General features: G+C 39.9%; 3 protein-coding genes across 4 annotated transcripts; all 3 read right to left on the bottom strand.

The window, feature by feature from the left end:
- Nucleotides 1–359: 359 nt before the first annotated feature.
- Nucleotides 360–2718, bottom strand: lratd2b (LRAT domain containing 2b). Its single transcript, XM_020634384.3, has 2 exons — nt 2519–2718; nt 360–2236 (listed from the first exon to the last, which is right to left on the bottom strand). The coding sequence occupies exon 2, from the start codon at nt 2032–2034 to the stop codon at nt 1204–1206; it is 831 nt and encodes a 276-aa protein (XP_020490040.1). The 5' UTR covers nt 2035–2236; nt 2519–2718; the 3' UTR covers nt 360–1203.
- Nucleotides 2719–4666: 1948 nt separating this feature from the next.
- On the bottom strand, nt 4667–8947 carry nsmce2 (NSE2 (MMS21) homolog, SMC5-SMC6 complex SUMO ligase). The gene is made up of 6 exons (XM_020634419.3): nt 8537–8947; nt 7764–7876; nt 7307–7460; nt 6519–6610; nt 6178–6284; nt 4667–5713 (listed from the first exon to the last, which is right to left on the bottom strand). Exons 1-6 carry the CDS (start codon nt 8649–8651, stop codon nt 5602–5604), a joined length of 693 nt encoding a protein of 230 aa, XP_020490075.1. The 5' UTR covers nt 8652–8947; the 3' UTR covers nt 4667–5601.
- A 103-nt stretch (nt 8948–9050) lies between these two features.
- Nucleotides 9051–22914, bottom strand: washc5 (WASH complex subunit 5). 2 transcript variants are annotated; one of them, XM_065957985.1, is made up of 29 exons: nt 22769–22914; nt 21724–21997; nt 20216–20361; nt 20023–20107; nt 19692–19792; nt 18891–19083; nt 18570–18722; nt 18312–18425; nt 17754–17925; nt 17380–17507; nt 17005–17134; nt 16508–16620; nt 14860–15026; nt 14428–14503; nt 14068–14178; nt 13494–13634; nt 12841–12921; nt 12604–12705; nt 12293–12472; nt 12022–12146; nt 11718–11880; nt 11452–11554; nt 11280–11359; nt 11087–11190; nt 10822–10951; nt 10619–10715; nt 10019–10172; nt 9732–9819; nt 9051–9561 (listed from the first exon to the last, which is right to left on the bottom strand). In XM_065957985.1, the coding sequence occupies exons 2-29, from the start codon at nt 21907–21909 to the stop codon at nt 9505–9507; spliced, it is 3480 nt and encodes a 1159-aa protein (XP_065814057.1). In that variant the 5' UTR covers nt 21910–21997; nt 22769–22914; the 3' UTR covers nt 9051–9504. The 2 variants fall into 2 exon arrangements, with proteins under 2 accessions (XP_065814057.1, XP_020490792.3); XM_020635136.3 differs by having other exon boundaries at nt 21724–21914; nt 22769–22913.
- Between the last annotated feature and the right edge of the window lie 4296 nt (nt 22915–27210).

The raw sequence follows: 27210 nt of genomic DNA on the forward strand, positions 1-27210 counted from the left end.
ACTTAACACACGCCAACAAAACTGATGTTTAAGTAGTTTGATGGAGCTGCTGCTGCACCGAGGCAAATGTTTGGATCAAAACTGTGCAGCACTGACAGCTTTCACTGTAGGGCAGCCAGCACTCTTCACAACACAACAACAAGCAAAAGGCAGGATCTTAGGAGCTGAACAGGTAGGTAACACGCGCCTCCTGGGGGGTGTCAACTGGGATTGTGACGGTGGTGGAGTAGCTGCTTTATGTGCATTGCAAACAAAACTGTTTTTTACGGGGTTTGGAGTTTTGAAGTGCATGATTGTACATTGCCATAAATCATTTTAAAGGTCACCAATGATCCTTCACTGAAAAGAAAAGAAAAACCTTTCCTGTTCAAATATATATTTATTTCCATATTCCTTCATACAAACATTTTTTTTTTTCTCAAAAAAATAAACTGTTCAGAGGACTGAATTAATACAAGTGCACAGTGAGCAGTGTGCACAATGGTCACAGTGAGTAAAGCTGCGTGATGACTGAATAGAAAGCAACAGAAGGGAATCCTCAAGGTTGACACAGTAATAAAAGCACGCAGTCCTGTCTCTTCCTCTCTCTATTGAGCTCCAGCGACACCTGAGTTGTGCAGGAGCGAGCACTTTCAGCTCTCTCTTCAGGTAGAGGAACATTTAAGAGGTTTGGCTCCTGTGTGCAAAGATTGATTGGATTAGAAAGATAATTATGGGCAGTTAAATTCTAACTTCATCCCCAAGTGTCTAGACTGCAGATGCAGCTTCAATGCAAATGTATCCATCAAAACAAGTCACTTCATCATGCCTTGAGTGTGTAAATACTATTCTGTATTATAGGAGGAGGGACCAAATGTTTTTTTTTCACTTGTTTTGTTTTCCGATGCAAATTAACATGAAAGTTTTGTTTTGACCTTGTGATCTGCTTTGCAAATAAAATTGAGAAGTGTCTACGCAGATGTCATGGCTTTCCTCTCATTTTGGAAAGAAAGGAGGATTTCTAAGATTAATTTAATCTTCTGAAGATATACTTTTGGTTGCAGTGTGACACATGCACCAGGGTCCACAGACAGAGCTCTTGCTAAGTGGAAGGATAAATGCTCCCTCAGCAGCAACACTCTTACTTTGTTTCTAAGCATGTAAAATGTGCATTTCTCCGTAATACTTAGAGCTCCAATCCGCACCAGATGACCCAAGCAACCATTAACACTTAACATAATCCTCGTCTTTGATTTCATGCGTTGCGTTCAGGTGGTTGGCAAGCTCTTGCATTACAGCATCTTTGCCAATCTGATCGTTCCTCCGCTTCTCCATGATCACGTCCTCAAGGCTCTGAAACTCCAGGACGTGACTCTTCTTCTCTGAAAAAAGTAATTTCAACCTATACGGCTGCTTTCCAATCCTTATCTCCCCTCCGATTTTAAACTCCCGTTTGCCAAACCGGCACCAAGCAGCAAAGCACTCAGAGTTTCTCCAGTACAGCTCTCTGTCTCTGGAGCCAACATGGTCCAGGGCGTTACGCACGATCACCTCCGGCGGGAGCGCACGGTACCTGTAGAGGCCGTTCACAATCCGGCCTTTTTTGCCCTGACTCACATCGGTGAGGAAGTTGTTCTTTATCTCAGCCCTGTGCAAATGCACCACCTGGAAGTCGCCGACATAAACAGCCCAGTGAGGATACTGCCCAGTGGCCAAAAACTCCAGCAGGTCTCCGGGTCTGCAGTTGTTCAGGAGACTTTCTGCAGAGTGAGTGGCGTCTCCGGTGTTCCTCTCGTAGACGCACTCCTCTCGGTAGTAAACTGCGCACTCAAGCTCGTCCTGTGGGTCGAAGGGCTTCTCCTCATGGCTAACCGAGTGGTTTTCAGAGGAAAAGTGATCCATGTGGTCATCCTGGTCGTCGTCACCGTCGTCGTTGGAGAAAATGTATGAGACGCCGATCCTCGGTACGTCGTCGTCCGGTTCGAACCCATTTGGGTCCGACGTTGGCACCTCTGCGTAATTCAAATGTGTTAGTTTCTCCACCTGGTTCCCCATAAAGGTGAAAGGTGGATGAAGAGACAGAAAGCTGAGCACGGAAACAGGATTCACCTGTTCTACGCGCACTTAGGGAGGAGAGACGGAAGGCGGCACAGGGTGGTGGAGTGTTTGAACTAAATCCAAAGCGGAGAAGGCGGGCACCAATAATCCATGCCCAGCTGTAGATATTATCCTCCAACTGGGCACCAAATGCGCACACCTGTAGGGAAATACACAAAACAGTATCTTCAACATCAATTTCAGAGCAGAATAGAAGCCAATCTGCAAGTCAAACTCAGAAGTGTAGTTTACATTCCCAACAGGTGTGACCTGACGCACCTGTTGGCTCACAGTTTCCACGAGTCTCTCTGAGCTAACTGTTTATTTGTTTTTAACACATCAGTGCTGTAGAACATTATCTTCATTTCTCACGTTACTATGTTTAACCAGTATCTGTTCAGATCGGTCCAAATGTATCTCTTAGAATATCAGATGGACTCACCTGCAGTTCAGCTCCTGACACACAGACAGCACAGCAGATCTCTCTCTCTCTCTCTCTGTCGCTCTCTCCGTCTCTCTCTCTCTCTCCGGGTGTCACATTGGTAGAATAAACAAGAGTATAGTCAGCAGAAACTCCTTCCTGTGCAGCAGGCTGTTGGTTTGCGCTGCCCTCTACACACTGTCTGTACTATGAACCATCGTGTTTGTTGCAGCGAAACTCAACCAGGATCTGTGGCTTCTGGGAGGTGTTAGCATTTAAAGCGACAGTACGCCTTTTTACCTTTATTTACATATTCAGTTTACACTGTATTTTAAAATAAACAGAAGAGAAACTACCAACTGGGTGAAACGTATGTTCCTGCTTTTTATCTTAGTCTTTTTATTCTTGTAAAATATTGTATTTTAATAATGTAGGCAAATCCATACAGCGTAATCTGCAATTAAAACAATTTATGACATAATGTTTGGTATATTAAAAGGGCATAGCTGTGGTGAAAAAACACACACAAAACTGTGAAATGTTCCCAAGAGGAATGCTAGGGGTCATATTTTCTAAATATAGTCTATATTCTAATCAACACAAGCAATTTTCTGGAAGTTTAACTTTACAAGTGAGAGCCAATAGTCAATAAGCAAATTAAATGCTATAGGTTAGGAGAAATTCTGCCCTTTATTTTCAACAATGGATACTCAGTTTGAGGCAAAAAAAAAAAGGCTAAATCCTGACAGAAACCACAGTCAATATTCCAGTCAGATATTTCATGAGTTCTATTCTCAGAAAGTTGTGTAATATGATGAAAGGAGGTTTAAGAGTGAAATCAGATTATGTAGTGAAATCGCCCCAGCAATTCACCTAATGTTTGTTCTGTATGTAAAGGGACTCATGATGTAATGTAAGGTTAATGGTCATAAAGACTTAACCCTTAAAAAGTATAACCTATTTGACCTAATGGTTAGAATGTAGTTTCCTTCATTTGTTCGGACAAAAAAATCAAATGTACAACAACTGAGTGTGTACATTTTCCTCTGACCGTCTCCATTTACTTATCTTATGTCATTATAAACAACCTAACCTAGTTTTATCAAGTCAAATCAAAACTAAAATCTCAGAAATATATGGCTATAATATAAAATGTAAAATAATAATAATAATAATAAAAATGTATCATTTATGGCTCCTTTCCTATATTAGCTTTGCTATGAGTTTTGTCTCCAAAATACTTCAGCTGCAACAATCTACACATCACTTATGACAACTGAGGCGTCAAAGTAGTTTTATGTACTCTGCCTTAATCGAACTTTTGACTTGTAACTGTAAAAACAGAGGTGTTTCTTATGACTTTAACAATGGCATATTAATTTATATTATGCATATGTTATAATATACATAAAATACAATATGCATTTTTACTTTTGAAATGCTGGTTCTATTGGCTGTCCCAAACAATTAAAGCCTGGTGTAAAGGAAACTGTGTTATTTGCTCCAACAGGTCATATAGATAACCTCTAAAAGAACAAGGTTTCCATTATAACTCTCTCAAAGTGGATTAACAGCACAATAAAACCTGGCTCTTTTTTTTTAACTGGGGTTGAGCCCTGAAGAGCAGAGGCACAAAAGCATGACACCCAGATCAAAGCTGAATGCTAGAGTACCAGTCTAATGTTTGCCCGCCATCCTCTCCTCCATCTTTGGCAGACGCCCGGCCAGGACTCCAGTGCCAGGAAGTGGGACTGTGTTCACTTCCTGCCAAAAGGTAAAATCCTTCTTGGACAAGGCAGGTAACAAGGTTTACAGCGACTCCGGCAGTCATCACACCTACTTCCAGGAGCTTTTGAACGAGTGGATGTGAATTCCAGATCAAACATCACCAGAAGAAAGCAAACATCCAAAGGGAATTGATTGTTTTTTTTAATCCTCAGCTCTGTGTTGCTGTACAATACAACACAGCTCTGCTTCCCTCTAAAGGCACTGCTTAATGGCTGGAATATGGTGCATGTAATGCTGCTACCTGTATGTGTTCACTTTGCACAAATTGAACTGCTGTTGTGAAATAACCTGTGACTTAACATGTTGTGCGGTAAACAAGAGTCGATTTGCAGAGTGGTAATTCAAAACGAAGCAGAGTGGAAAGAAATGAATGAGTCAACATCAGCGAGATCATTTATTGCCATTTAATATCTTCATCAGGAAATGCTCTTAGTGCTGCGTGACGTACTGTTCAGAGGGAAAGGGCAATTAGAGATTATTAAAAATGCCTGATGCAAGGTTATTAAAAGATTAACGTCACCTAATTTCATCTGAACACAGCCTTTGTTTGTTTCTCTTTGGAACAAAGACCCCTCACAGTGGGCGAGAGCAGGCAGGAAGGGAGAGGTGTAATCACATAAGTGCATTCCAGCTTACGTTTAAGAAGGGTTTGTTTATGGCTCATTCACAAAACTTGTTATCTGAAGAAACTCTTTCGGTGTCTCAAAGTAAAATTCTTCAACATTTCTAACATTATTTTTGATTAATAGATTGAATGTAAATGAAATATACACATGTGTACACTTGGTTTTGTAGGAGGCATTTGTTGTCAAAACTTGATAAATAATCCTTTGGCATAATTGAGGCTGAAATGTTTTAATCCAGACACGAAAAGTCAATTTCTTCTGTTCCAGCTCTGTGGACTGTAGATACTGCCCTCTTGTGGTTTTGTCAACAAACTGCATTAAAGAGGCTGGAAACAACTTATCTGATAAATTCTCAACCCTCCCAATGAAGATTACAAAATAGTTTGTTTAATGTAATATATTTATGAAAAGGCCTGCAGATTTGTACATTAAAAGGCTGGAGTACAAAAAAACAGCTCCAGGTGAAATAAATGCAAGTCATAACTTTTTTAAATTCTAATTAAACTAGATAACAGAGTTTTCTTAATGTATAAATCTTTCAAAGAAAAAATAAACTTTTATACAAATATCTACAAACAGTTTAACAATTTGGGTAAATGTAAAAACAACGGCGCCCAATTTTCGCCAAAACAATATTTCAAAAAAATAATTCCCAAAGGACTGGCTTTTAGGGTGAGTTATTGTGGACTTTTATGTCCGGCTGCTCTTTCTCTTTTGGCTCTGGATTTTTCTCCTAAGCATTTGGTCAGGAACCAGATCTGCCTCTTTCACATCTGAGTTTCCACAGCCCACCACAGGACAGCTGGAGGACAGAGACACAGAGGAAAACATCACACTTTAAAGAATATTCAAACGTTAAAATACACAACAGAAAAATTACTAAAACAACGTAACAGCGTGTTGAAAAACAAGTTAGCGCATAACAAACTGTGACCACAAAATACATCAGCATTTCATTATTCTTTTGCCCAATCACAACAGGGAAAGCCCTCTCAAGTGCTGCTGCTATTAGTATGCATGTAAGGTGAGAACAATGGTCGCAATCAGGACTCAGACAACTGACAAGTTTCATCTTTCTTCGACAGTGGGATTTAATCAGTGTTTCCCTAGGAGCAACCACATTTAATTTCATTCCACCATCAAAGCAGTATGATAAAGACATTGTAAATTAAGTCTGACTGCAGGTCCCAGTCAGCCTGCAGAGTTGTTTACTGATGCAAAACCTGACTGGTGTTCTTAAAAGTCCTCAGAGGGAGTACGTCTTACCGGCATTTCTTCTTCTGGCTGTGTTTCGTTTTGATCAGGCCCACTATGGCTCCTTCATCATAATAATGGTTACACTTCTTATTCTTAACCGGGTTCACCATTTCCACCTTGAATACAGATACACAGAGGTGGGTTATATAATGAAAGAACACAGAACAAAAATCTATGACATTGCTCTAAAATCAAAACCAGGTGGTTTTCTATGCTGTGCTGAATCTGAAACTAATTTGTTTTTGTAAGAGATGTATCAATGTAATAAGAAGGACATGTTTTAAGTAAGAAAAACATTTAAATATAGCATCGTGACTTGCTGTAAAGTTTAATGAGCTGGAGTGGTCTACCTGTGTGACTGGGCAGGTGAAGTTGACTTGGCTCTGTGTAACAGCGATGTCCTCATCCAATTCCTCAATGTTCTCCTCTGATTCTTTGTTGGCTTTAAAGACAACAAACACACCAGAGTGGGCTTCCAAATATCAAATCACAGAAATAAATGATGAACTGGATTGCTGACAATGGCAGCCGTTTCCTTCTAACATCACAGTCGGGTAGAAAAAAGCGGTTAACAAAAGCAGAAAGTTAGTACTGTTGTTTTATTAAATAGTCAGAGGTCATCTTGAACTCAAGGTAAAGGACACTCTACACTGAGCTACACTGACCTCTTGCAGGCAAAGAACCAATTGCCCAGACAATTGGGTTATAGAAATATCTCAGCCATTAAGAGAGACATTTGTACACTTAAGCCTTAACATGTTTGTCTTTCATAATTTACAACTTTATGGACTGAGTGGGCTGAGAAAATAACATTGTTGCAGCAGCAAATTCATTCTTTCATCCTTATCCAGAAACTAAAATATGGCAACGTCTGTGTGGCCACCTTTTCAATAACAGTTTAACGAGGACAACACAGAACAAGTAGATAATAAGAGCTACAGTGTGGCCAACAAACATTATCATTCAACATTTCCAAAGTGAGTGGTGTGTTTAAAAGTGAGCATATTATCCTGAAAAACGTAGACGTGCTAAGAATTCTCTCTGTGCTCAACTGAAAGCTCACTACAAACACAGCTGTGATCAGAGTGTATTATTGTGCTGCACACATCTTATTGAGTCTAGCAGTGCAAACATTTACCTTGGTTTCCAGAGTTCTTCATGCTGTCCTTGAAGGCCACCACTTTCTGGTGGTTGTGCAGCTCAGCGTCAGAGAGCCGGGCGATTCTCCCTGTAAACTGCTCCTTCACTTTGGCAGACAGGCTGAACATGGCCTCTGGCTGCTGTGTAGTAACCTGCAGAAGCCAAACGAGGTTAGGTTGTTTCCTTGACTTTTACAATTGAGGTCAACTTCAGTGTTTTCCCTGACATTTCAAGTTAACACCTTGACATTAAGACTTGCCACTCAAGAAAATCTAAATGTACCCAATATAGCAGAAGTAGCTTTGAATACTGAATTACCTTTGAAGAAACAATCCATATTTGTAATGTGTATGTCTTAGTCCTCATCCCAGTAATGCATCTTTGAGGCTCACCTGTTCATTTTAGTAGAGGGGAAAAGGACGCGTATTCACTTGAGTAAAAAAGGCAGCTCTCACCTCTGCTGTTACTTGTTGCACAACGTCCACAAAGTAATTTATCTCCCTGTCCAGCTTGGCACACTCAAGAATCATGGCCTCCATCTCTGCAATGGCAGGGTTCATCGCCTCATCTGTACCAGAACAACACACAGTGATGGAATAAGTAAAAACTCTACATACAATACAAGTGGGGCTTTATACAAAACACTGTATGAATCTTGCATTTAAATCCGCAAATATTAAAAATAAACTCAGTATTAACAAAACGTGCATGATGCAGCTAAACGTGTTAAGATAAGATAATCCTTTATTTATCCCACAATGGAGAAATTTACATTGTTACAGCAGCAAAGAGCAAAGATTACAGACAAAAAGTGAACACAGTACAATTAAAAAATAAAAATAAAAATAAGAATTTACAAAAAAATAGATTTAAAAAACAAAAAATAATGAGCTATTTGACAAAAGTGTAGTCCGTAATATACATTTTTATACAGTTACTTTATACAGAGTGATTGCTGTTATTTAATATTATCTTATTACTCATAAACAATATAATTGATCTGTCAACATTAAGAAGCATTTATTCATGTGACTGTTCAAACCCTAAATAACTTTATGTTGTCCTTTAAACAGTTAGTGGATCATTATTTTATCATTTATTGGATGAAGATCACCTTCAAAAATTGTTTTTTTTCTGGCTTTGCCCACGTTGAGATGTAGGATTAGGTAGAAATAAAACAGATTAATGACGGTGTGGATTAGGAGCTTTAAGAGTTGTTAATATTTACTCTGAGTTTCAGCCAGGTCCATCGCAACATCCGTCACTATGTCCATCCCCGTCCCGATGTCTGCCTGAAACGTCTTCAGGCTCGACAGAGTTCCGTGAACAGCGCTAAGAGACATGACTACCAGGGTCACTTTAATCCTCTGAGACCAACAAACACAACAAACACAACAAATAAACCCTGAAGCTAGCCTGAAGTGACGTCACGTTAGCCTAGCTTAGCAAACGTGCCCGTAACGTTTCCTCTGCTTAGCCGGCTAGCTGACGATTTACTGATCTACTTAATTAATGAAGAGAAGCTGCGTCTTCATCCCTGCTGGTCATCAGGACAGTTTAGTTATACTATGAATAAAATAACAGATACGAGTAGAATACATTACAGGAAGGGACGCAAATCACCCGCGGAAACCAAACTACAAAAATTGGCTAGCGGCTGACTTCCGGTTGTTTTTTTGTTTTGTTTTTTTAAGTAAAAACCTTTATCGAATCAGTTTAAGTGAACAGACCCCAAAACAACATAATATGAACAGTCGTATTTATTTATGATTTACATTTGGAAATGGCACAAAGTGTTAATGTAGAAAATTGGCAGGTTAATTCATAGACAATTAATATTTTCTACCTATATACAATTTACTGTTAGTGCAATAACACAACAATGGTCAATGAAATGAGAAGGCTTCAGTAAACATTTCAATATGCTTTTTCCCCCATGACGACATTGAAGCTCAATTTCTTATGAATGATTGAAAGCTGAACTACATTTGGCTGCTTTAATTTTAGGGTCACACTGCCACGACTAACTGGGACTCTTTAATAGAAGAAAGTGTTAATGTGAATAATTGTAATCATTGATGTTAAAAGTGACATTTGTTTTACCTACTGTTACAAATAAACGTGTGAAATACTAATTTAAAAAAGCCTCTGGCAGCAAAGAGCATTATTTCCTGAAGAAATGCTTCACCCTGATCTTCACAGTATTGTCCTGAATTCATCAAAAATGAAACTTGGCACATGGGCTTCCACCACCTGAAGAACACAGAAGGAAAAAAGTTAAGACACATTGTTGTTTTACAGCACAAATTAAAAATATTATCTTTAAAAATGTCTATAGTTGTGTTACAACTACAACAGCCTAGTGCTGTGCCCATTTATTGTAAGTCTATTAATCAAATCAATCAAGGTAAAAGTTGTCCTACCTTGCGTGACAGTTTTGTGTACTTGACATAGTCTTCCAGGAACATCAAAGCTCCCACCACATCAGAGGGCATGTCAGGAATCTTCTGACTATGAAGGGGTCAAATAAAAAAACTCAAAGATGAGTTCATAAAGTCACAACAGGATATAGTTCATTCATTTTAGGTTTTGACTGAAGCAATCGAAAATAGACACGATTTTAACCTAAAACTACATAGAAATAGATATTTGAATATGTTATGTATAGTAATTACTTAAACAGAAATAAAGCTGTTATGTTTTTCATTACCTTGTGCACTGCTCCATTATAGAGCGGATGAACTGACCAATCAGAGCCAAGAACTGCTGTGTGTATCTGGAGTGAAACTGCTTGAGCAGAGTTAGCAGGCCAAGCACAAGCGGAGGCCAATCGACTGGATCTGTGGCTTTCCTGCACGTCATTCCTGTAAAAAACATCAGCTGGGTGGTCATTTACATTTGGAGGCAGCACTGACAAAAAAATCTAACACATTATTAATCGCTAGGATATGAAGAATCTGGTGGGCTAACATTATTTAAACCTGCCTGAACCAAGGAGTCTGTTCCTTCATTTAGAGTTATTCTCTGAGTGCAACCCCAAAGAATAGTAATAATTCAATACAATTGTAGAAGACAGAGCAGTTGCTCACGGGATGTACTTAGTTGGCAGCAAGGTCCAAAGTAAAGTAACACCTTCTCATGAAAATGTAATGGCAAACACTGTATTAAATATCTGTGATGATGTGTTGAATAAAAACAACTCTCACTGGTTTGTCCTGTAGCACTCGCAGGCAGGTGAGTGCTACAGGACAACAGGGCATCAATAGGCGGTCATACAGACCCTTAATAACTGAAACCTGAGACAACTTACCTTGATTTTTGCTGTACTGAAGTTTAGGCAGCTGAGCGATTATAAACAGGAAGTTTATGATTGGGAAGTAAGGTAGTCGCTTTGTGGTAATGTAGATCTTTAAGGAGGAAAGAAACAATCAAATAATTTAACAAAACACAAAAACACAGTGAGTGTTTTGAGTTTAACAAATAAATGACATTTGTCAGAGAGTAATCACACACCTTGTTGAGTGGGTTGTGTATGCCGGCAGCCTCCAGGTGGGCAGTGATGTCATACAGAAGAGTGTTGTCCTCTTTTGGGTAGGGCAGGGACGGGTCCTGGTAATGAGCCTCAATGTCTGCCAGCAGAGACCTGAAGAAGTTGTCATAGGAGTTTAGAAATGGTAGATAAATGTAAGAGTGAATTAAAGGCATACTCATTTAAAAAGTAGTGAACCACAATCACAGAGATATATGGGATTTAATTTTGTTCTGAGACTGGACTGACTTGTTGAGGTTCTCCAGAGCAGCAGCCAGGTGTTTGGAGTCAAACTTGCAGGAATAGTTCAGCTCATTAGCGATTTGCTGTCTGAGAATCTGCATCTGACCCACCTAGGATCAACACATTTATTCAACATAGCTTATTGACGTCCCAGTAAAAGTTAAGATTTATTATTTTTTAGAAAATTAGAGACCAGTACCTTCATGATGGCCTCCAGGTATGCCCCCCATATCTTCTGTGTTTTGGCCACAGCACTGGCGTACACTTTGCTGGCATTACCTGTTGCAGGAACAACAAACACATTCTTCTCAAGAAAACAAGAATCTTAAAAAAGATTTGGGCAGGTAAAAGGATTTGAAATGAGTACCTACCCACAATGCCCTGGACTGGGTTGACAGCAATCAGCATGGCTTTAAAAACATCCACCACAGCTCTGTCCTTCAATATGGTCTTCTGAAGCATCGTCAGGAAGTTCTGATGTGAGAAACAGGTTACTGAAGGTGTGAAATACTCTATGCAATACGGATACTTTAAATGCCCTACAGGCCCTGAAAAAAGGGCCACTCGTCATCTGTGTTATTTCAGTAAGAGCCTGGGTGTGGTTTTGTGGACAGCCTTAGGGTTGTAAACTTCTTACTTGAAGTTCTTTGACGATCATGAAGCAGAGTAGGCGGTCCAGTCCGTTGAGGCCAAATGTACCGAGCGTGTTCTGGATCTCAGAGAACAGCCGGTTATTGGTGACTTCCTGGTGGCTCTTCAGGTCGTACCAGGTGTTCATCTGGTCAAAGTAGCATGTAATCCTGAAGGAAGAACCACTGTTAAAAACTCTGACCAAATATGTCCTTTCTACATTCAGATTAAAGCCCAGTTGTTTTGAGAGGAAAAACACCTCAAAGGATTTCAATCAGTCTTCTATTTCAGTTTCATTCGAGGAGACATACTTAGGATCAGTGATTCTTAGGATCTCTCTGCAAAGACGACCAATGAATGTAGCAGATTCGTCCACAGAGGGAAACTTGGGGATGGGGATGTGGGTAGACTGATGCACACTCTGCCAGTCCTGGATCTATTTTTAAATAATGAAAGAACCGATCAATAAAAACAGCTGTTGTTAATGACACAAATGATTAAAAACCTGATTATTTCTCTTCCACTTTAAGGAAATCGACTGATGTCAGTGCACTATTCAGGGGGGGGGGGGGGGGGGCTGACCTTGGCCCTGAGGAAGCTGTTGCACTCTTGTTCCACATTGTAGTTGATGATGCGGGACACTTCTTCCTGCCAGATTTTGAGTCCGTAAATGCTGACGTAGTCCTGAATGTACTCGAATGACCTGTAGAAGCCGTCCATGGTGGCTGCCATCTCCTTTAGCTTTGGCATCAGCTCACTAGGCTAAAAGAGTGGAAGACCGTTGTTTACTTAAGTCATTAAAAAGAAGGTATTTACACTTCACAGACTGATAAAGCATTCTCAAATATGACATCAAAATATGCATTGATCAGCATAGAACGGATATGTCTGACCTTTGCCTTTGGGTTGAAGATCAATCCTTTGTGCAGAGCATAAGCTACTCTCTTCACCAGCTCCTTCCTGATGCCGTCCTCCAGAAGCTGCTTAGGATCCACCTGAAGTATCACAGTGTGTCAGGAAAAGTCAGATCTACCACAGTAACTTATTCATGAACTGCACTCAGGCTTCTGTCAAAATCAAAATCTCTGCATACATGTTACAACGAACAAAAAGATGATGTCATCATCTACCTTAATGATGCCAACTAGAGTGGTCTTCATCATCAGGATCCCCTCAGTGAAAATGGAGATGTCGTGGGTGAGTTTAGCAACCTGTAAGCACATGAAAAAGAGAGATGTTAGAGCACACAATAACAGATATAATAAAGTGCATCTTTAATGACTGTTAATAAGAACAACGTTCATGCATTAGAGGGGCCTGATAGAGTTCTATATCAAACTGTATAAAGATAGATGAATTTAAGCAGACTCTTTTTTTATTTGCTGTTCAGTCTTTTTAAGCTAAATTCAAAATCTCGTCAAAAGTTCAACTCAATCTTGTTTAAATTGAAAGCATCTGACTACATTTCAGAATGTGTTTTTCAATACCAGCTTGACAACTTCTAATTAATTTGATTCCAGGAAGTCTCTACCTGCACCATCTGTTTCCATATTGATATTTCTTCTCTGATTTATGTTTCACATCAAAAGCTGTGAGATTGAAAAATACTCAGAAAAACTGCTCCTGCTAGAGTGAAGGCCTCTGATCACACAGTAGACACTGGGTTCCAATTTCTGCTTTTGATTTTATATAATGTATGATAACTGTTTTCATTTCCTTGTCTCATGAGACTGTGAACATATTTTCAAGAGCTAAATCCATTTTGTAAATTAGTTGTTTTTACTTCATAGCGAGCCCCGAGCTGGGAGTAGTCCTTCAGCTTGTCCTTATCGAGCCGTGTGGGCACCTCCATGATGTCGTGAATCTGCAGCTTGATGATCTTGGCCAGAGAGGTGAACATGCTTTCAGGGATGATTTGCAGCACCTGAAAACAAGCGGATATCATTCCAAAACTGAGATCCAACATGTATCAAACATGTGTTTGAGGGTTGTTTTTTTTCCAGACACAACACATGAGATTAGTCATCAGAAGCAGATGGTACATGATGCTGTGTAAGGAAGCATGTGTACAGACAGGAGAAGAAAAATCCTCTGGGAGGGATCTTAAGGTACACATCCACTAAGTAGCTGTTTTTTGGGGGAAATGTACCAAACAGATGGTTGTAGAAACATTAATCACGCCTGCAGCTGTTGTGGTACACTCATCCAACAATCATTTACAGCATGCAGAGCTCATTTGTTCAAGTTGTATAACCACTTTACATCAGCAATGAGTACAACAGGAAACATCAGAGACTGTGTTTTCTTCAGACACACAGCAATGTGATGGGTGAAAACATGAACTTCATAACCTGTACCTTCCTGACGTAAGCCACCAACTCCCCAGAGTAGAACTGTGATACACTCAGCAGGTCGGCACTGTTGGCCTGGTTGATGCGCAGCAAGGGAAGGTCCAAGGCAGATGCAAGCTACACACACACACACACACACACACACACACACACACACACACACACACACACACACACACACACACACACACACACACACACACACACACACACACACACACACACACACACACACACACACACACACACACACACACACACACACACACACACAGAAATTATTTTAACAATAGAACAGTTTATGTTTTGGTCTGTTGTCAGTGTCTTAGCATGTATGTGTGTAAGTTTTGCATAAACAGTCCTCACCTTCAGAAAAGTAGCTCTCAGTTTGGTAACCATCGATGGGTTTACTCTGATGCTCTCTTGCATAATTGATGTGAAGCTGCAGAGTAAAAAAAATACGCAAGGGAAAAAAAAACGTGAAATCTGCTTTTCAGACAAGAAAACTAAACACAACCGAGTTAAAGAAAAGTAAAAACAGCAGGAGCACCATGGTCTTCTTCATAGTTTATTTAAAAAGCTCAGCGGACTAAATCCTCCATCTTTAGCTGACCAAGTGAAAAAGGAATCTTGTGCTCTCTGCCACTACTGAAAAGTTTCAATAGTGACAAAAGTGACAATAATATGAACAACGGTAAATATGCAACAAAATGACTCGCTCATGTTGCATTTCACAGAACTGTTATCAAAATTAAAATTCATTTTCACTTTTTTCAAAGCTTTAATATTTCTACATACCTATCTATTATCTGCCATGCGTAGGACAGGTCTCCTACTATCTGCATGGTGATCAGGACTTCTTCTTTGATATTAATGGTGCGGATCATTTGGTGCAGGAACTTCCTGGTGTCAGCCAGAAACTGACACACCTGCAGGTTAGACTCCAGCTGGTGAAACTCCTGGACCTGCATACAACGAGAAATCTGTTTTTTAAAGACACACTGACCAGGACAGAAAACAAACACTGCATGTGTTTATCTGTGTCCAAGGATTGTAGATCGACTGAAATATTGATAAAACAAATAAAATATTGGCATTTGTTCAACTTCTGGCTCATGACAATCATTTGGAGCTGGCTGCAGAAGACTGTACTGATGGACATTTTGATTATATAAATAAATGTAACCCAGTTTTTGCAACTCATGTGACAATCACATTTGTTTCATCTCCTCTTTTTCAACCAGCTGTCAGGATAGACAGGAGAAAATGAGGCCATTTCAATCCACTGAGTAGCAGGATATTATTATGTATTCTGATGGTCCTCTAATTAAAGGCATTTCAAAGCAGTTCTTTTTTTTTCTTCTCATTTTTGTTTTTCAACCATTTGCAAATACTGTCCTTGGATTCGGCAGTTTTATAGGTTTATGAAACTTGGGTATGCAAGGGAAATCTCTTGAGTCAATAATTTGAAGGCTAAATATGCAACATTCTGAATATTAATAAAGCAAAAATCAAATAAACCCTACAGAATTATTTTGTGCAGTAATGACTTCCAAAAGAGGAGAGTGAAGTCAAAATCCCTCTTGGTTTGTTGTTCTTAGCTCTGTTTTCACACTGACGAGACAGGGCTTCCTTCAGCTTGTTTATGTGTCAGAGGTTCAAACATGTTTCACTGACTTTTTTTTTTGCGTGATCCCCTCCCTCTCCAACCATTAGCCCAGCCACCACTTTGGGGAAGAGAGGTCGCCCCGTCCCCTTGAAGGGCACGTTTTGCATTGCAATATGGACTTGTGCTTGTATAGCACTTTTCCAGTCTTTTGACTACTGAAAGCGCTTTAACACTGCAGGTCACACCTACACATGTACATTCATTGATACACTGATGGCAGAGGTTGCTTTGTAAAGTGACCATCAGAAGAAACTAATCCCATTCATACACATTCATATGTCACTGTTGAAGAAGCAGGAGCAACTTGGGGTTAAGTGTCTTGCCCAAAGGACACATCGGCCATGTAGCTGCACGACTTGGGGATCGAACCCCAACCTTCCTGTTGAGAGACAACCGACTCTTCCAGCTGATCCACAGCCACCCCAATAGTACAACTGAAGAAGTACAAACAGACTTTCCAAACCAAAATAAATGATTCTTTTGGCCAAAAAAGACAAACAGATAACAGCCAAATCAATTTTGAGATGCTATCAGCACTTATCTGCCACTGCTAGTCTCACAGAATGTGGAGGCAGGAGGGAGGGGGAAGCTGAGGGATGAAGGAGGTGTGTCCAAAGAGAGCATTTGCTTTTTGAAAATCTGTTCGGAAAGTCTCATAGTAAGCCTTTAAATATATGCTTATCAAATTCAATCTCTAAGGTCCAAAGACCTGTGTGAAATTTGAGCACGATAATCATTTTTATGTAAAAATGTGTGAATTATGATTGTCACACTCACCTCAACAAGAGCCTGTATGAGCTGGACTGTCTTCCTCCCAGCAGCTGTGGAATCCTCATAGTTCAGAGATTCGATCTGTTTTGAGATTTCTCTGAACCAGGCCTGTAAGTTCTCTGTGAAGGATAATATATGTGTGGCACAGGCAAAAAAGAGTTATATTTAAGTATTTTTCACAGGTGGTAGTTTAGAAGAATGTGTCTCTGTGCAAGAGAGCTAAATTGTCAGTGACAGAAGAGAGTATGACTGATGTAAATTTAATCCGCCTCTCCCTGCATGTTTGTCCTTGATGCTTTTTTACAGCGCAGTTTGTCTCCCTGCCTCGGCATTTTTCTCTAAACTGCTCCAAGCTTGAACTCATTTAAGCCTTTTTTTTGTTCCACAATGCAATAATCCATGACATTCAAAGCATGAAACACGACAGAGTTTCCTGTAGGCAGTGCCATTTCTCTGCTGTGCATGTAATCCTTCACCTTATCCACCCCAACAGTGTAACTCACCATTTTTCTCCACCCTGGTCAGAGGTTTCACACCGGAAAAGACTTCAGCCAGCTCAGTCATCCTCTCTGATCCCTCCGTCTTATAGCTCTCCCATTTCAGCTGCTTCTCTGAAAGCATCTGCTTAAACATCTGGAAGAGGGTCAGCACAGATGCTTTAATCAATGAGGGAGGATGAGTCGGATGAGACATGTAATGAGAACATTAAATCTGTGTCCTCTGCTAGTGATAGACTGGCCATATGCTGTCTCACCGTATGCTAATAGACAACAGCGCTGACACTGTATGATGAATGAAGCAGGCTGAGTCAGCACTTTGGAAATATTCCAGCATTATATCACGCTTTTATTCACTTCTAATTTAAAGGTGACCCTCACCTCTTTGAGTGTGAATTCAAACTGTGCGGTGTCTAGCAGCAGCTGGAACAGGATCTTCGGCTTGTACTTGGAGTCACAGAGGACTTGCTCTTTGATCTGACGCAGACGCTTGTTGTTTGGATCATAGGCTGAAAGAAAACAGCAAAACTCAAAAAGTATACTACAGATCAAAAATCTAATTTTATTTCCATAGGTGAAGTTTAAAGTTTAAAGGTTAGAGCAATTATCTAAAAATATATTATAGCTCACATAAATGTACAAAAAGTTAAATTCCCTACCTACCTAGAGTTATTTGGAGGTACATTTATAAAAAAGACTTTTCTTGTCCAAGCTGAGTTTTGAGTCTTAACTAAAGCTTTGCCCAATATTCTTACCTGACTCTGCAGAGTGCAGCATCAGCCAGCGTATAGCCACATTGCAGTCCCTCAGATAGTTGAGAAGTTTGGGAATGTTGTCGAGGATGATCTCCTCTCTGAGGAACCCTTCCTTCAGCAGCTGCTGCACCTGAGGCCTCAGGCTCTCCATACTGGCTGCATACCGAGTGGCCTTAACACAGTAATTGTGGTGGTGAAAAATTGTTTAAAGTACTTCCCATCTTGGACTATGAATTATTCATTCATTTGCTCCTGCAAGTAGCCATTAGAAAGAAAAGTGCTCCGATGACACACTGCATGAGGACTGCTGTGAGTGACAAACTTTTGTATTCAACTTTTTTTTAAGGCAAGTTTAAATATGTCTTTCTAAAGTCCCCTCTTTGAATAATCCCCTTGAGTGTACATTTAGATTCTGCACAGTCACACTGGATCTCTTCCAAATGCTGTACACACAGTTATCAGCTCCTGCTTACAATAGAGTGCCACACTGACAGACTGTAAATCGACAAAGTTAAAGGCTGTGTGACATTGAAGCCAATCCAAAAAAAAGTTCCATACCTGCTCTCTGATGTTTGCAGAGTCCAGGGTGTAGTTGAGGGCGATTTTGGCAGCCTTGTATGGTTCCCAGGCCTCCACCAGGTTCACTGTGATCCCCATGTAGATGCTGATAACCTGAAGTCAACACAAACGCTTCAGGACAACATTTACATTCAAACACTGAGACAAAGCAAGATATGCCATAACATATTCTGCTCTGATCTATCACACTTTTTGCAGGTGTGACTGAATGATCCTTCTTTATAACAGATGTCTCACCCAGTTGTCAGGGAAATACTTGTCCACTATCTCCCTCATCTTGGCCTGCTGGGTTTGCAGTATGGAGGGGCTGAAGTAGAGACAGACATACAGCATGGCCGCCTGATTAGCCAGTGCTGTGCTGCGATGCTCCGGTAGAGGGTAAGCAGACACCTGAAGGACAAAGAACAGAAAACTATTTTTAATCTAGTCATGACATCTGCTACACACTTTTCTCACTCATGTTGTTACTCAAATAAAATCTGTTGCAAAGAAAAGGTAACTTTAAACAAAGAACTAAATTTGTCAAAAATAATTCACGTGTGAGCAAATAGATCTCACTTGGTTGTATATGTCGTCCGAGCGCAGCCTCCCAATGACCATGCTAATAAAAGTTGTGCTGATGGGAACTCTTTGGAAGTAGCTCTCTGGATAGTTGGCGGGTCGTTTGGCTCCCGGGTGACCCGAGTAGCCAGTGCTGCGCAGGAGTTTGCAGATGTCATCCAGGTTGGAGTCAGCAGAGGAACGGGCAGCACTGAAGACAAGGTGAAGAAGTGAGGCAACATAAAACTACTGTTTCAATGATATAGAAATACAAACATGTATGAGTTCAGTTTAAAAAATAAGCTGATTTCTGATGTACAAATGACTCAAAGCACTGCAATAGGGAGGGAGTGAAATAGCTACACCCACACTGAATCCCATTTCAATCATTTTAACACAAAGTGGTGATAATACAACTCACAGGCAGACAAGGTGAGCAAAAAAAGGATCATGTAGTCCAACTCCAATGTTTACTTCATATTCTAGGCAAATGCAGTCAAGAACAGTGACTCAATGACCACACTGGCCACAAAGTGAACTGTGCACATCAAGACCTATTTAGTCTGCTGTTTTAAGTGGCAATATTTATGCCCCTGTGAGGTTTCACCTTCAATCTGAATGTCAGAAAAGTAATTGGGGACGAAGTGATCTGTGATCAGTCAATTCACAGACTGGGACACCAATTAATATTATGCTGTTGCAGAATCCATATGAATGTACAAAGACTTGATAACTGCTGAGCTTACAGAAAAAAGTCTGAAAATGTCTAATGAGGGTATGTTGAACATGTGTATCCATGTGTGTGAATCACAAGCCCACCTGTATCTATAGTAGGAAACAAGCATCCTCTCTCTGACCTCTCCCTCAATTTTGTGGTCAATAACCAGCAACATGACTCCGTAAAGGTAGAGAGCTTCACACTGGAGGGGTAAGAAAACAAACACAACATTATCAACAACTTCCAGAGTGTCTTTTCAGTTTGTTTTTTTAAATGTCCTTTCAAGGGTTAGGTATGCAAATCAATCTGCAAACAAAAGACAAGTCATTTATTCTGATATGACAAGGCACAAACAGCTATTAAGAAGATTTAATGAAAGTTGGCTTCTGTAATGGTACAAAATTAAACCTGATTTGCATTTGTGTCACTTACTAAAAGCTGTTTTCCATCCTCATTTAGCAGCACAGTCTCAAGGGTCTGCTGAATATATACACCCTCATGTAGGTCATCCAGATATCTGCAGGAGGGACGAAAATGATCAAATAACATCGATCAATATAGTGGGGGTTGATAAATCAAGTTCACTAAAAAAAACAAGGCCTATGAAGATGATTTCCCGTCTTACCTGTTAAGATCAACTATATATTTGTGGACGCTCTCAAAGGCCAGATAGAACCTGGACAGAATCTCAATGTTGTTTTCCCTAAACTCTTCATCCAGGTCTTGAAGCTCAGGTTTGGTTTCCAGTTTGGCCTCGTAATACTCTGGACCCTGTGGAAGGACATTTGAACAAAATGTCCTCATGAATAATGTTTATAACATTAAGATTCTGATATACAGAGAAAAGCTATAAAACCACTGCTGTTATTCAGTTATTAGAAATGAAAATGATCTCCATCTTCAATTACTTACAAATAAATACATTATGACTTAAATATTTACTAAATCACAATAATTTGAGAGAGTTCCCTCAAGTCTACAACACTGTACATGTTATTGGGTGGTTGCTTCAGCACTTGTATGTTCAGCAAGTGACAGGTATATAATTGTTATGGTACTTTTATTTCGACAGAATATATAAAAAAAAGTCCAGAAACAAAACATTACATAAAGTTATAAATTAATTTGCATTTGATCAAAGGAAATAAGTATTTGATCCCCATGCAAAACATGACTTAGTACTTGGTGGAGTGACCCTTGTTGGCAAGCACAGAAGTCAGACGATTGTTGTAGTTGGTCACCAGGTTTGCAGACATCTCAGGAGGGATTTTGGTCCACTCCTCTTTACAGATCTTCTCCAAATCCTGAAGGTTTCGAGGCTGTCGCTTTGCAACTCGAACTTTCAGCTCCTTCCACAAATTTTTTATAGGATTAAGGTCTGGGGACTGGGTAGGCCACACCATGACTTTAATGTGCTTCTTCTTGAGTCCAAGACCTTACAGTACATGGCCCCATCCATCGGCCCCTCAATGCGGTGAAGTCGTTCTGTACCCTTAGCAGAGGAACAGCCCCAAAGCATAATGTTTCCTCCTTCATGCTTGACGGTGGAGATTGTGTTCTTGGGTTGGAATTCAGCATTTCTCTCCTTCCAAACACAACAACTCCAGTTTATGCCAAAGAGTTCAACTTGTTCTCATCTGACCACATCACCTTCTCCCAAGCCTTCTCTGAATCATTTAGATGTTCATTGGTAAACTTCAGACAGGCCTGTACATGTGCCTTCCTGAGCAGGGGGACCTTGCGGGCACTGCAGGATTTCAATCCGTTACAGCGTAGTGTGTTACCCATTGGTTTTCTTGGTGACTGTGGTCCTAGCTGCCTTGAGATCATTACAAAGGACTAATCTGAGTGCCTCAAGGGCACATAACCGGTCTGTGGGAGCCAGAATTCGTGTTGGTTTGTAGGGGATCAAATACTTATTTCCTTCGATCAAATGCAAATGAATTTATAACTTTATACAATGTTTTTTTTAAATATTCTATCTCTGTTTGTAAAAATAAAAGTACCATCAAAATTATAGACCGCTCCCTTCTTTGTAATTGGTCAAACTTCAAAAATCAGCAGGGGATCAACTAATTATTTTCTCGATTGTAAGGTGATATCTAAAACATCCTGCCCAAATGTCATTCTTACCTTAAAGTAGCTGAAGTCGCAGATGATGTCTCCATATTTATGCTGGTCGCTTTTGTCTCTGAGCCTGAAGACTGCAGGGATGAAGTCTGAGAGGCGCAGGAGCTCTGCGATAATAGCATTTCCTCTAGAAACGATCCTGAGGATGGCCTGTCCACACAGGTTGTTCTCTGCCAGGAAGTCCACCATGGCAGCTGGAGGAAGAGGAGGTGGAGAAATGACTTTAAAACAGCCCCACCTTGACCATGTGTTTGTGCAGTAGGCTGTTTGGCAACTCCTGTTGATAGAAAAAGTGGGGGCAGGTAAACAACATTAATTCAAGAGTTGTGATGCTGTGCATTGCTGCAGTGGCCTATAGCAAAACATGAAATGTTTTCGATCACCCTGACTGTTAGTTAGACTTTATATATGGCTCCTCTTCAGAAACAAAATGAGCAATCAAGAAAGTTTATGAAATTGCTTATTACAGTATCATTACATTTACTTAGCAAATACAAGGTACTATGACAGAGCCTTTAATGATTTGTTAGCACGTCTTACTTCCTTCTCAAACCAATAAATAACCCTCACAACCGAAATTTAAGTCATTTCTTTTTCACTGTTTACACTAAACTATCTCTGTAAAACCAAAAAAAATGGTTAGTCAAAGGCACAAAGACACACACACACACACACACACACACACACACACACACACACACACACACACACACACACACACACACACACACACACACACACACACACACACACACACACATTGATGTTTTAACATTTTGATATACTCGTTGCTCGACTTTTATCGGAAGAATTTGCAATGTGAAGTTATTTCATGGTGAAAATCATGAGTGAGCTAAGCTCTTTCAATTGCACCCATGCTAACGTTAGCATGTAGCCTGCTATCTGTTTACATGAGCATTCATGTTACAGGCGACACACGTGAAAACATGCAAAAACATCAGAGCACTGACTATTTCAATGTCTCGATTATTTCAATGAAAAAGAAAAGAAATGACTTGAGAAAAGACCACAGACACACAATACTTGCCTCTTTGAGACTCCTCTTCCCTGTTTACTTCCTCATGACCAATCACATGACTCTGCCGCTGGGTGCGTTTGATTCTGGTCATTCAGCGCGCCGGAGAGAGGCGCTGACAGTCGGTATATTCATTTAGTAAAGACTGTGTGTGATTATACTGCTGGAATATAAATCAAAGATGCGATGTATAATGCATAAAATCACTGAATGAACTCTTTTAGTATGTGTTCCCGGTTCACTCAGGTCTTAACACAAAAGGTGTTGAACTTGTTTCTCTAGATGGCGACAGAGTTCCACTGTGCCCTCGGTTTATCTCTCTCCCTGTTGCTCTACTAGCCTCACCATGTGCACATTTCTGTCTCCACAGGGATGCAGTGATTTTGGAGGGATTGAGTAAAGAGAATTACTCTGAACTGATATCAAACGAACCTGCAGAGACCCTAACATTAAACCCAAATTAAAGCAAACGAACATAATTTAGCCTTCAGGCAAAAAATATCCTCCTAAAATATCTTGTGTTGGAGGTTCTGCAGAATAACCAGTCACATTAGATAGCAACCCACGTATCAGTCATGATTTATGTAATTTAAATGAGTTTGGATGGGGAATTAATTAACCTTGCTTGGTAAGTTCTGGAGTTTCTTCATTCACTGTGTCCTAAAGGCGGACAAACCTGCATGACCAACACTGTCAACATGGATGAAGAAGCATAAGCCCTCGTGTTTCCTTCAAATTCTGATTGAATTGGACTTTTATTGACAGTAATTCAAACATGCTGACAGGCACTTCCTTAAAGCAGTGTGAGCTGGAAGTTAATAACAGTCATATGGAGGGAGTTGTTTGTTTGACCTGCCATCTTTCACTGAGGCCGAGATAGATAAAATACCAGTTAACGTCTCACAGAAGATCCTCTACCCTCATTATTCAAGATTTAAACTATTGTAAAACTTTTAAAATACCTCTGCTTCATCATTTTAATTGCTTTTTTCTTTAATATGCAAAATAGTTTCTGCTTCAGGGTATTATCTTTGGAACACTTTTACTTTATTCATTACAGAGTTTTGATTGACAGGCAACCAGGAGACAGAGGGTGTGACATATGGCAAGGTGAGCTCTGTTAACGTCCTGAATTACGGGCTTCTTATCTCACCCAGCCACCAGAGCACCATTATTTCAACACATTTTATATTGAGTACAAGGGGAAAAGACAGACAGGTGTAATTTAGATTCATAGCTCGCCTACTCGTTGACCCAGCTGTCCACAGACTACATGCTGCTTCCCTGCTGCCGCTGGATTTATTACCCGTTGACCATCACACCAAGGTCACAGTCTCAACATCACCTGGGTCAGCTGTATGGGTTTACTGGGAAGCATCATGAAAGGTTTTCACTAATGAGGTCTCTTATTGCATACCGTCTTTATTAGCCTTCACGCGCCTTGAGGGCTTTCTTTTCTTGTTATCGAGATTGGTCTTAATAGAAGCTCTTCTGAGAATTGCTTTAATTGTGGAGTATGAGATTGTTTGTGATAATTCAAATACATATGCTGGTAAAGGACACCACATATACACTGCTACAGTGCAATCTTATCCCATTGAGCATTACTCATAATATATATTGTATATTCACTTAGTTATCGACTTAAGAGCGACTAAATAACCCTCATGTTTCTACCCATTAAGAGCACTGATGGATCTCAGTTCTCATTCCCTGAGTAGCCTGGCGGCCATTGACTGGTGGGTCAGGTAATTATCGTTCGTCAGTGAAACTCTTGAATTGGCTGACAAATGATGATTGCTTCTTCCTCTCTGAGCTACTTCATGTGCTAACGAGCCAACAAAATAAAAGACTTTGGATAACTGTTTCAAGAAAGAGTGAATCAGAGATTTGTAAACTGGAGGTTGTTTTCAGTAGCCTTTACTGCAGCTTTATAGGGTGTCTTGTATGCTCATGTAAGATGGTCTCAATGCACAGATGCAAGGATGTCCAGTGTATCTGGTGACTGCCAAGGTAAATTAGCAAACACACACATGTGTGCATGTGTCCCCTTAGGCTCTGTCTGCCCTTTATTAGCAGCAAGTTGACTCTATTTCAGCTTGGCCACTGATTAAACCTTTTCATGGCGGGAACTTTCACACCGCTGTGAACTGTGTGAGGTGATTAAAGGCTGCTCAATTTGTAGTCCAATCCCACTGCTATTCTTCGTCATTGATCTTTTACAGGCTCTTGAAGTGAGAGCAGCAGGCGTCTCTCATTGGAATGAGACAGGAAACATACTCTGCACTCATCCCTCTGCTCTGGTGTCAGCAAATATTTCACAGACATATAGGCCTATCAGATCTAATTACAGCTGAAATTAAGTGCCATGTATGGCTGGTATTTAATAATCTAATTAATTTAGCTGTATCTCTTTTGATATTGTTATATGAATGTGATTAAGCTCTCTAATGTTGAGCAGTGTGCATGAATACATATCAAGCAATGTGTCATAAATAACATGTGTTCAGATAGCTGATCCTTATTATCTGTGACACATAACTCAAGAGGGTGAAGATACATTAATTACATATAATATACACTATGGAATAGAGGGTTCAAACGGGGGGATTAGCTTCACTTATGCTAAAACCAAAGTTAATAATGAGAAGTATTTTTATTTCACTTTTGTTTAAATTAAGAGCATAAAGCGGTATTGAATACAAGCAGAGGCAAAGGTGCTTGCAATGACAAAATACAGTATATAACTGGGTTTAAAATATGTAATATTTACGATGTTGAGTATTTTAGTCAGAAGTGTTTGCATACTTCATAACATGACCTTGTTACAAAACAATATGTTGTGTAAAAGGTCATTTTACAAATCAATGATTCAACATTTTTCAGCAAAAAGGGGCACCACCTCCTTTAAGAGGAAATTAAACAAATAAACATTTGTTAATAATCAATCTCATTTTCTGGGTATCAAGTTCTTGAATGCATTTTTAGTTTCTGCTAATGAAAAATATGGGGTAAATATGCAGATAAACAGATTATATGAAATTATTCAAATAGAAACAGATTTTGCTGGATTATAGTGATGGAGAAAATGATTATTGGTGGACAACAAGTTACCTTACTTGTGTTAAAAAAAATCCCTACAAATTTAAGGTTGACCACATCAGCATTGCATGTTTAAGGCTTTCTCCTTATAGAGTTGTCTCACAGATAAACTTTCTCCAGTGAAGGTCCAGCTATCCGCTTTAACTACAATCTGGTGACATTAGCTCTCTAGCAGGTGCAGCCAGGTGATGCAGGCGAGTCGGGATGATTCTCAGCTGGCCACTAGCGTCCCGGTAGAAAAGTCTCTGGAGTTTAACTTTCTTTCTGTTGCACAAACCAAAGTTTCAAAAGAAAAACACAAATGTTCAAACTTAAGGAGTTACAAAAAATAAAATGAAAGAAAGATGAGAGGACAGAGAAGAAGATAAGATGAAGCAAAGGATTAAGAAGAAGAAAAGAGAAAGACTGCTTTGGCATTACTGTTCGTTTAGCATTCAATAAAGCTTTATAAATTGAAAAATTGAAATTGAAATGAGTGACAGATAGAGGGTATTTTCAGTTCATTGCTGTTGGTCTATAAGAGAAACTTGAATTAATTTCTTAATTATTATCAACCATTTAAAGTCTCTTTGCAGGAAATGCTGATTTCAATCACCAAGGATTGAAGTGTCTTTTTGACTTAATGTACAACTGCTCCTGGCTTAAGGAGGGTGGATGACACCAGGGCTTTTTCTTTGGAGCTGCTGATATTTCTGCTTTCCAAGTTTTCAAACTAAAAGAAATGGTACCAGTCCCTGCAGGGTCATAAATATCTCTTGGCCTTCCCTCCCTATGGTCAGTCAAACAGGACAGGTTAGTGCCCTCTGGGATTTACTCTAGATGCTGAAAGTCTCAACTTCAGGTTTTAGTGGGATAAGATTCATCCTGTGTCCGGAGACCAGATGTGAGCTCTTGTTGTAAGTATGTCTGATCAGGTCCAAGGATCTCTTTCTAGGAGGCTGTGGACTCAAAGTTCTGAGCTGGAAAGTGTTATTGTGCCACATTTACAACTGAAGTCAATCCAAGCATGGAAGAAGAGCCTTTGAAGATGTTTTTTAGAGCTGGAATGTGGCCAGCACACTCTGTCTTTTGGTATTCCTCCACATCTTGGCTTTTAACTAATGGTGATCTGGTATTCGATCACAAGAATTTGCTGTTCTCTCAACTGTACACGCTACATTGGTTTTTGTGGGAAAGAAACGTTTCATTTCCTGATCACGTACAATGGTGTTGTTCGGTATAAGGTTTATAAATCAAAGCCCTCTCAGGTAATATGGGACTTTAGTCAACATGAATAAGACTGACTTAACCTGGCTCCATAGGAGAATGCATGTACTGAAGATTTCCCAAAGGAGAACATAGCTAAAACACAA

The sequence above is a fragment of the Labrus bergylta genome, chromosome 8 (assembly GCF_963930695.1).
Source record: "Labrus bergylta chromosome 8, fLabBer1.1, whole genome shotgun sequence".
In the NCBI taxonomy this organism is placed as follows: Eukaryota; Metazoa; Chordata; class Actinopteri; order Labriformes; family Labridae; genus Labrus; species Labrus bergylta.

Coding starts and splice junctions, on each gene's coding strand:
- lratd2b (XM_020634384.3), bottom strand. CDS start 2,034: ATGGGGAACCAGGTGGAGAAACTAACACATTTGAATTACGCAGAGGTG.
- nsmce2 (XM_020634419.3), bottom strand. CDS start 8,651: ATGTCTCTTAGCGCTGTTCACGGAACTCTGTCGAGCCTGAAGACGTTT. Junction 6,285..6,518: donor TCACCTGCCCAGTCACACAG/GTAGACCACTCC, acceptor TCTGTATTCAAG/GTGGAAATGGTGAACCCGGT. Junction 5,714..6,177: donor AGCCAGAAGAAGAAATGCCG/GTAAGACGTACT, acceptor TCTGTCCTCCAG/CTGTCCTGTGGTGGGCTGTG.
- washc5 (XM_020635136.3), bottom strand. CDS start 22,850: ATGACCAGAATCAAACGCACCCAGCGGCAGAGTCATGTGATTGGTCAT. Junction 12,473..12,603: donor TCTTCAACCCAAAGGCAAAG/GTCAGACATATC, acceptor CCACTCTTTTAG/CCTAGTGAGCTGATGCCAAA. Junction 10,952..11,086: donor GCTCTGGAGAACCTCAACAA/GTCAGTCCAGTC, acceptor CAACTTCTTCAG/GTCTCTGCTGGCAGACATTG.